This window comes from Cariama cristata, unplaced genomic scaffold, assembly GCF_000690535.1.
Source record: "Cariama cristata isolate BGI_N322 unplaced genomic scaffold, ASM69053v1 scaffold8105, whole genome shotgun sequence".
Classification (NCBI taxonomy): domain Eukaryota; kingdom Metazoa; phylum Chordata; class Aves; order Cariamiformes; family Cariamidae; genus Cariama; species Cariama cristata.
In genome coordinates, this window is record NW_009615719.1 from 1,098 (window position 1) to 11,878 (window position 10,781).

At 36.0% G+C, this 10,781-nt stretch overlaps 1 protein-coding gene across 1 annotated transcript; it reads right to left on the reverse strand.

Annotated features, from left to right (window-relative positions):
- Positions 1–899: 899 nt before the first annotated feature.
- On the reverse strand, positions 900–10,178 carry LOC104161462 (tubulin polyglutamylase TTLL7-like; the record flags this gene model as incomplete). The annotated part of the gene is made up of 6 exons (XM_009699916.1): positions 10,018–10,178; positions 9,742–9,870; positions 8,706–8,827; positions 7,946–8,013; positions 2,713–2,871; positions 900–1,116 (listed from the first exon to the last, which is right to left on the reverse strand). Coding segments are annotated over exons 1-6 (720 nt in total), but the record flags the coding sequence as incomplete, so codon positions are not given.
- Between the last annotated feature and the right edge of the window lie 603 nt (positions 10,179–10,781).

The following is a 10,781-nucleotide window of genomic DNA, read 5'->3' on the forward strand; positions in this document are numbered from 1 at the left end:
TTACAGGCAGCCCTGATTAACATCCTAAAGTTGTCAAGTACATACTCCTTTCCCTGTTGAAGCAGGCACCAACAAACAACACCAGCAGTAGATTCCCTCACATTCAGGGATTGCAGTGACCACTCTCATAGAATCATAGAATCGTTATGGTTGGAAGAGACCTCAAAGATCATCAAGTCCAACCTTCTACCCAGTGCCACCATACCCACTAAACCATGTCTTGAAGCGCCACATCTAAACATTTTTTTGAACACCTCCAGGGACGGTGAGTCCACCACCTCCCTGGGGAGCCTGTTCCAATGCTTAACGACTCTTACAGTGAAGAAATTCTTCCTAAATTCTTCATGAAGAAATTTTTCATGCACTGGTCTTCTATACTGCTGTTTCCGTTTTCTGCATAGGTTCCCAACACAACAGTTGAAACATCGCAGGGTCCTCAGCAGAAGCACTGTTAAACAGTGTTCTAGCAGGGGATGTTAAACAATGATCTAGCAGGAGATAAACCTTGCCCCACCCCAAACTGAGTCTCAAATACAAAAGCAATGCAACTGTTCTTGAAGTGATTTTCTTTACTTCATTTTTTCTGGGTTGAATGTCAATAATTGACATATTTTGCCTTCTTTTAGGAAATATTTAAACTCTTTAGCACACATACATGCAAAGTCATATAAAAGTTTTACACATAAGCAATAATACAGCTATACTTGTGATTTTGATAGAAAAGCATGAGCTAAATGTTTCATTTTATTTTTTTTTCTTCACTGACAATCCAAAAGTTCAGCCAGATGAATACCAAATTAAATCTCATGTCACAACTTATTTTATTTTACCTCCTCAAAACACTACACAGGTAAAAGTCTATATGTATAAGCAATAAATTGGAATGAACTCCAACTTACCAAATTTGAGTCACTGGGGGGATGATACTTTTCCGTGCCCATTCTCACCAGTCCATCATGATATAAAAATACTTTTAATGGATCACAGGAGGTTACAAGAATATACACACGTAAATCAAACTTGTAGCCTTCCATAAGAAATGGTTTGTCAAGATATTCCTGAACAATCAAGTGATCCTGAGCCTGTAACTTTTCTCCATTTCTTATTAAAGAGATCCTGGTAAAAACAAAAGTTATTTTTAAAAATGTAACGTTGATATTACTTTTCAAAAGACATTTTCATGGTCACCTAGCCAGCTAACCAGGCTAAAGTCTACCCGGATGAAGAGATGTACACATCTGATTTGTAGGGTAGAGAAAAAGTTCCATTCGCTTACATAGCTTTTGGTTTCCTGTCCTTTATGATGCCTCACTGGATGAAAAAAGGCAATGAGCCATTTCAAAATATCCTTCTGCTTCCTTTGATTCAACAATTTGTAATAATGGGTTCCCTCTACACTTAGAAATTATTTGGCAGAACAACCAGTCTCCAGCTTCTGTGATTAGTCTCCACGCAGCTCTAAAAATAGGCTTTCAGACTTTGTCACAACTTCTGCCTGAGGTACTGGCTGCAAAGAACTTTCAGTGCTAACCTGACTTAGTGATGATCTTTGCGAAGCAGGACACTGATTGGTACGACTAAGGATGGCATAGGTTAAGCTCAGTATTTCTGTATTCCAGTTTCCCCACATCAGAATGCAAAATGATTTATATACAGACTATAAACTGGCAGTCCCTAACTACATAGACTTTTATATAACTGTAACAGCTAATTTTTTCAGTGTGTAATTATTAACCCCAAATTCCCACAGCTTTCTTGCCTTAATCTTATCCCCTATTATTTATGATACATTTCAGTGTTCTGGTGCTGAATACTCCTAATATACTGAAGTACTTCCCAGGCATTTCTCTTAATTATGCTGCTACTTGTCACTTCAGCTTATCTTATCAAGAAGACTGAAAAATAAGGAAATGGAAAAGTTTGGGGGCTTTACTTTTACAGTAATTCTGATACATTTTTAATAACTAAGAGCTTTACTATACTGTATAATCCAAATTGATATTAAAAGCAAGAAAAGCTAAAACTGAAATGTCTGAAAACAAGAATAGAGTTAAGAATGAAATTGCAATATTTATCTCATTGTTTTTTACTATGCAGTCCTATCACTGGCTGTTTCAACTGCTTCAACTGAACTGCAGGTCGCAGTCTCTTCAGGGTATCCCTCCTCCAGCCTGGGTGTCACCTCCTTCCAAGAATGCACCTCCAGCAACATCGCCAACCGCGTCTCCTCTGTTTCTTCTACAGCTCAAGGCTGCTGCTTTTAAATATGTCTGTGCTTCTCTGACAGCCTGCAGCTTCGGCATGCAATGGCTGGGCTGGTCTCAGAGCTGTGGAAGATCCTGATCTCCCACACGACACTCCTGCAGCCCTCAGCCACTGAAACCCTGCCATTGATGCCCAATACAATCTCACCCTGTAAGTCTAAGCACAACAGATAAATTCACAATAAAAAAAACCCTGATCTTAAGAATTATTTGAGCTTCATCAGAAAATGCATGCTCTAATTATGCCACATTCATAACAACATTAAAATACCACTTTGATTTAGCTTTCTATTTTAGCTGTTTCAGCTTGTTAAGCCTTCATCCAACACATGAACTTTCATACATCATACAACTTGAAATACAGTCTCCTTACTAATACACAGCTTCTGTTAATGTAAATAGCATTAGATTTCACCTTCAACAGGTAAGAAGTTAACATGCAGCTTACCCATGTCCCATTGCACCGTTAGCTGGTTTGACTATGAAAGTTTTCTGTCTACGTTTCTTCTTCAGTTCTTTTACATAGTTCTGAAACTGTGTGTATTCTGCAGGGAAGATCCATGTTCGAGGAATAAAACTATACTCCTGAGGCTGACTCTTGATCATTCTACAAAAAAGTGTAATTGAGTTAAAATCTTTTAACTACTTTGGATGTTTCAATCCTCAGGATTAAAAACCATTTACAATAATTTGACAAAGAAACTTTTTTTTTTAGCAAAATGCTGTAATATGAAAGCAAGCTTCTGCAGTTTAAGAATAGTTTAAGCACACTCTAAGAACAACAAAAGCAGACTATATCTTGTGCATTTTTGCTTATTATTGTATCATATTTGCTTATTATGTTACCGGCATCCATCTCATTTCTTGGCATCCATCTTACTCCTGTTACAGTTTTTATTCAGTTTTTCAGATGATTTAATGCTATTCCTACTTGTAGAAATATTAAACTTACAACAGACCATGTGATTATAGATCTTTCCCTCCTGGATTCTTTCCTTTTTTTTTTGGTTTTTTTTTTGGAGGTTGGAGGGGTGGCAATATTTGGCAAGTATTTTCATTTTCATTTTGGTATATGTTTGAGGATGTACGAGGATCAACATAGACAAAAAAAGAGCACCTGGGATGTTTGGAGTTTCTCATGGGTGCAAAAAATATTAATAACACGGACTGAACTTAAAATTAAGATGTAAGCAATTTAACAAAAGGCGTTTTGTTTCTTTGTAGTCTTTTGAAGGAATTTCAAAAGTAAGGAATCATAGTAAATATACTTTGACACAGGCCAAGCAACTGCTCATGCACCTCCAACACAGGGCAAAACACACAAGCTTGGATTTGTGTTTGGCATCAGTATATTGTGATTAAGATTCCCTGAGCACCTTATTTAGTCAAAAGAAAGCAAAGAAATGCAAAGCAAGACAATAGGGGAGAAAATAGAAGAACTAAACTAAAAATAAGGTTAAGACGTTGTAGGGAACGATCTCTGAAACTGAATCTGGCTAAAGCATTCAGCAAGGTCCTGAGCTCCCTGCTTTAATAGCAATGGCAGATGAGGTAGCAAGCATATCTCATTTTGTAGCAGAAAAGATAAATAGAAGAGGAAAAACGGTAAAGAATTCAGTTAGTAAAAGTTTCTGTCACCAAAATCTGTGTATCTGGCAGATAGGAAGCATACACTCACCCCAGACTGGCAGCATGGGCTAGATTGGTATGGGTCAGCTTTATACAAAGTAGCTTTAATACTGGTCAACAAATATGTTATAGGAGCAATGTGGAGTTGGCGGTACAGTGCAGACTGGTATACCAAAGTTCTCAGCAGAACAAATCTAGTCTTTGCTGAGTTATATACTGGTGCAGCTAGCTTGTTTCAGGTACTCAGAATACCTGAAACTTCACACATAACCTCATATGGAATTAGTTTGGGCAACCCAAAACTACTCTGTAACATACGGTGGACACATCTAAAATACGAATACCCACAGACCAACAGAAAGTGACTTGATGTTTAAAAAGAAATTAACTGACAGGGGAAGTTCCCCAACTTTGATTATTTTTTTTTAAAATGGCACTATGACGAATTTTAATACCTTTTAATTAATTATAGATTTAGGTATACTTCTCCTTTTGTAATGAAAACTAATAGCATCAGGATAACTTAAATGTAAAAGAGACTTACAGTATCATTTCAATTTTTCTTTTCTACTATGAGCCAACATAATACTCTTGATGCAACATAAGACACTTTTTCTTTAAGTGGCTCAAATACTAATGGAAAAAACTGAGCTGCCAACTACATCTGTAAGGCTAGGACTGTAGCCAAGCCCTACTGGTATAATAGATACACTGTCACCAAATTGTTTAGCCAACCACCCAACAAACACTCTGCAGAAACCACAACAGCTATAGTAGTCTTGAAGTACTGCATGAGGTTCAGTGCTTCTGCAGCTTCATTGTAACTATTATTTTTACAAATCTGGCTTGATGGAAGCCACCAAATATTTTAAAAGAGCTTTAAAAAACATAAATAGATATTATGATTCATATATATTTTTAAATTACTCTCCATCTGCTATATATTTACAAATATCATTACCTTGCTAACCGAATAGCTTATCTAGGAAGAAATCATCCTATTTTTAGCAAAAAGCAATTTCTGTGTTAGTTTCCATCCCTCTCCAAATTATTTATCATAAGCATCCTGAAGTGTTACATGATAGAGACTTGCCATTTAACTCACTCACAGGTTTCAATACACGTACTCCCTACTCAATGAATATAGCATCATGATATTCTAGATATATTAGTATCGTTTTGTGACTACATCAGTTCTATATGCCTTTTTCTATCTTATGCATAACTGGGTAGACTACAAACAACAATATGAAGCAGAATACTTAACCATTGTTTACAGGTTCTGGTGCTCACTAAAACTTTCAACAAAAGAATTCAGCTCTGTTTTTTCCCTGCTTGGCCCTATTCAGAAACAGCTTAGGAACATCATCAAGTAGCTTGCAGAATCAAGACCCATTCCATCACAATAGCCCTATTTTCCAGCACATCTGCTATCCACTACTGTGGGTAACCACTTTTTCACTGTGCTGCTCTATCCTTTAGCCTTTGCAGTCCTTACCAGGAGGTCTGAGAATTAAACAGCAAATTACTGCTCTTCTGAGTGCTATTTTAGTTCACAGATGTGGTCAGACTGTGCTCTTGTTTCCCAGAGTGCTTTCTGTGCAAAAGAATCAAAGGTGTTGAACAAAACATAGGTTACTAAAGACATGACTTGTCAGTCTCATAACGTAGGTTCCACTGCCTAGGTTTCAAGATCCTCTGACTTCTCAAATATGAAAGGAAGTTAGTGGGTAGATACGGATGAGAACAATTCTTGGTCCATGATCAGTTCACAAACCTTTTAAATGTAAAAAACAGCAGTGCTGCAAAAAAGACCATCTCATACATGGATCTGTTCCCCTTCTCATTCATCCTGTACACCTTCCCCTCCACTTATTGTATTCATTCTCTAACCACAGTTATCCTTCACATGAGGAGATCTCATCTAAGAGACCATTTACAGAAATTAAGATCTAGTTGGCCCTACGTGGCACCTTCCCCCCCCCACCCCCCCCAAGCTTCTTTTCTGTGTTCTGACTATTCCCCTTGAAAACGATGCTCATGCTTCCTTTTGTTCTCAATTACATTTCTGTTTCTAGCTGTTCCATCACTCTGTGTCCCTATACTTTCTGTGCTGGGTTGTCTTCTTTCATATTACACACACTACCTATTACACTGCTCCCTTCCATCCTTCTGCATGTGAAAACCACATTGTCCTGTGATCCAGAGTGCCTGGATATTGGTTGTAAGAGGAATTCCTGAAGTGCAATTCCTCCTGAATAGCATTTGCCTCTCAGAGTCTGGTAGATTTGCTCTTTCATTCCATTCCCAACAGCTTGCATAAAATGGAAGGGTGAGATCAGTATAACAACAAAGATAGAAGTAAGAGAAAAAGAAAAAGAAAGAGTCTGCTCTCCACCAATTCTCAGCAGTTGTTGCATGAACTTTGAACAGTACAAAACCCACAGCTATTCCGTATGAGCCAGTAACAGGAAAGAAAAGGCTGCATGCAGCAGAAAAGCAAGAGAACACAATTAGTGTTTCTGCACAATCCTGTTCAAATAAATTTTAATACAGAACAGCAGTTGTATGGAACAAAATCCTCCACTCTACAGACAAGAGCCTGCCCCACCATGTATCCTAACTGACTTGTGATTTCACATATGTATGTCTGTTTCACAAGCAGTCTCAAGGGATATCATTTTGATTTTTATACATTATGAATACTAAGTATTGAATTGTGAGGCTATTAGTGCAAAAAAAAGACTGATTAAAACCCTGCTATATCTACTGATATTAAGTGAAGTCACAACATAGATATGTTTGATCCAGAGTTATTGTATCAGAGAAATTATTCCCATCTTATCTGTAATTTGCGCAATCTCCTCACCGAGTACCTTTAAACTGTGTTTCAAACTCAGAATTCAGTAGGTTGAGAGAGGTATAATCAGACTGTATTTGAAAACAATGTGTGCATGATAACAAGAGCCTTTTGTCCATTTTGCACATTTTTTTAAAATCACAGAACTGTAGCAGCAATACACAGGGATACCACTGCCTACCAAGCTGACCAATGTTTTGCAGTTTCCAAGACCTCTCCAAATAGCTGTTTGCCTCCATGTGCTATCTTTCTGTTTTTACTTAGGGTTAATCTAGGAGGGGCAGTGAAAAGTGCTTGTGTAGCACGTATTGACACAAGGGATCTCTGGCCCACATGTAGGACATGTAGACACCATAGCAATACATGTAATATTTGCATTGTAATAGTTGCATACATTCTACACACTGTGTGCTGTAGTTACTAAACAGAAAGGGGGAAGGAGGACATATCATGTTAATTATGTTAATATATGAAAACGAATTCTATTCTGGTAACAGGAAAGGCAGTGTAGGTAATGTTGGGGGCCAAAAGATAAACTCTATTAATAATTGCTCTTTAAACTAATTTAGATTAGAAGAATCAAAATATTCACACGCCCTAAACTTTTCCTTATTACCAGGCTGCTGAATCATTATTTAGTATTGTTTTCTTACAGATCTTACTCACAGATTCTCAGCTAGGACAATTCCTCAGAACCCAGTTATTCCACTAGAGTAAGGAGAATTTGTAATTAGACAAATGAGTCTCTCTGACTTATTTCTTATATAAACAGTAAGATGCTTCACATTTTTTAAATTTGATATGCACAAAAATACAGTCATTAATTATTTTAAACAAATAAAATCCATCCACGTACTAGTTTTTTCTGTTCTATCATTACAGGATATATGCCTGCTTGTATTATATATGAAGTGTATTACACAATAATTTAAGGCTCTCCTACATTCTGCAATGTGTAAACAGAGAACTGAATCCACATCATTTTCCACGGAAGTGAACTGGAGAGATACAGTAGCCCATTCCGATACTACATATCCAGGACCAGAGCCAAAGTTATTAAGAAAATTTGGAAATTATTCTTGGTCCTCTCGCAGCCTCGTAATAAAAATAAACAAACCTTACAAGTAATAATTCAGTATTGTACTGCATTAAATACTATGGCTGAAAAACTTAATATTAAAAGAAAGATTACTTAGTCATGTTTCTTGCCAGAAAATCCTTTCTGCAGATCTCTCCCATTCCTGGAAAATGGTTGATTCTCTGAGGAAGGAGAAAAAAAAAAGTAAGTTAGCTGGTACTTTCTCGTTTTCCTGGTATACCCAACACAATCATTTAAAAGGTCCAACTGCATGCTCAGGCAAACACAATTAGTGTTACATATAAATTATTTAAGATACTATCTTACATTATACAATGTATTCTTAGCAATACTAAAGAGGCTGTAAGTTTTATTCTCCTCCACCAACATGAGTGCTCATTGATTTAATTTCAGACATGAAAGGAGACTTCCATACTTTTATTCACAAAGCTATCTAGAAACAAAGAATGCTATCACAAAGTAATGGTAAAAAAGGAATTATTTATTCACAGAAACCATGGAGAGAGCTCTGCTTGTTAACTTACTGCTTAAAAGCTTATGAGCAACTTATAAATGATGTTTTGCATCTTCTTTCAAACTCTGATCATTCACAACACCCAACTGGCAGACAAAAGCATGAAAGCCCCAAATATTTAAACACCAGATTCCAAGTGGTATGAAAAAATAACTCTGGAAAAGAGAATAGGATTTTAAAATATGTAGTGGTATAGCCTTATTGCAGCCTGGTTGGTGGTGTTTAGTGGCTTTTTTTACTCTCCATACAAGTGTAAATGAGCAAAAGTGACACATTACTGAATGTTTCAGAGCAAAGCAGTTTACTGAAACATTTCAGAAATCCTAACTACCACTCTACCTGATAGTTCCGAAGTTCAGCAATCTTTTCTTGTTGCACAGCAGAATCACTCCATATAAGATTAGCTGTTTCATCTTCATCACGTGTTTTCACAAAACCCATTTCTCGTATTACTACACGTACTACAGAGAAATCACATACTTAGGGAATATTTTGAATCTCTAAAATAGATTAATTTTCAAAATTAAAAAAAAAAATCAATAAAGATTTTCAAACAATTCCAATATTCAATTCTTTTTCTGAGCACAATGTTAGCATGCAAGCTACTATTTACCTGGTAATATTTCCATCAGTCTATTGCAAAACTATCATTACAACTTTACAGCACCTTGTACTGATGCTGGAATCAGAGCACAACCACTGACAGGAACTGTCAAGAGCTTCAGAGCATTCCACCATCATCTTGTAAAAGTCCACCTGCACAGCTTTTAGACTTTAATCTTGGCTATCACATATGTTAATTTTAAAACAGTGACGACTACAAATGTCACTGCAGACAGGGAACAAGAATGCCTCCTTAGTCAAAGTACAGTAGTTACAAAAGCAAATGCATATATTATTTCAATATTTTAAAAAACGACTAATTATGTGCCAGGCATAATTCAGGTTTTAGGAGAAAAGATTTTTCTGAAGTTGTCCCAAGCATCAAAATACAGAACATTAGTAGATTTTATTGACAATCTTCTGCATAATAATTATTTAACATTAAATTTACAACTGTTCATCTTTCAAAGCTTTAGGTAAACTTCCAAACACGTATGTAATTCATAATTAGAGGGGTTCTCCACAGCCTTCTTGATTACTTAAGCTTTTGCATTTCAAGGCCCTTCCCTGAGTAACAAATGGGGAGTAATAGATACACAGTGTTCAAAGCTATCAACCTAATGTTACAAAAACAAAGTTTTCTTACAAAACAAAATCTTCTGGAAATGTCTCACTGTCAGCTTGATGCAAAGTCTTTTAATTCACCCCATTAGTTAGTAATTCACTCACATCAATGGCTATTAGGATGGAAAAAAAACATGCAGCTTCCTACCAATTTCATATTTTGTGCCAGCAACATTTGCAGTGATGACTCCATTCTTCTTCTTTCTGACTTTTCTTTTAATTGTGCTTTGATAGGGTAGTTCTGAACTCAAAGTCAGAGGAGCACTTCCACGGTTATCTTTGGAAAATAATGTAATTATCAACATCTTTATATTTCAAATAACATATACAAATGAACTAAAAATACATTTACTTTGTTGCAATTTAGAGGTACAAGCATACTTAATAATTAATAGGCTATACTAAAAATCCAAGACCAGCATACCTCCCTCATTAGGCAAGGATGGCATTATAACCTAGGATAGCGCAGAGCGGAGTTCAAATTCCGTTCCAAGTTCTCAGAAAATGATGAAGCTGTCAGAGCTAAATTATTTAAAGCTCTAGTCATACCATTTCAGTCTCTGATTGTAGTAAATATTAGTTCTGGAATGGATAGATATCTGTGTTAAAAAAAAATATGAGAGACTGTCACAGAGAAATCCTGAAAAAATATAAACAGCAGAAAACAAAATATGGAAATGCTTTTAATAACAAGTCAAAAGTAATGCTTATTTCAAAACATTGATTGAGTTATTGTAAATACAAAAACAATTCAATTGTTTTGTTTATGGGAAAAATAATTTTGCAGTATTAATTTTCAAAATGAGATTATATTACCTCATTTTCTTATTTTCATTCATGTATGGGAGATTCTGGGCATGAGAACAGGCAACACTGAATTCAAACAATACTGCAAACTTTCATCACAAAGCTCACTGAATTTATAGCAATTTTAAACCATATTTTAATTAAAAATTTAAAATCGGACACACTGCATTATATGTTTTCAGGTACAAAATGGGAAATAACTGAAATCACCTTAATAATCTTTTTCCACTTTTTCATTTTTCAACACTTTTTAAAGCAATTGTCCAATAATCACTTCGTAACACATCGCTGCAGTTTCACAACCACTCCCCTTGATGACACAATGGACTTAATTTCAAAGACACTTTGAGGTGGCAAGTATCTAAACTGTCAGTTTCTAAA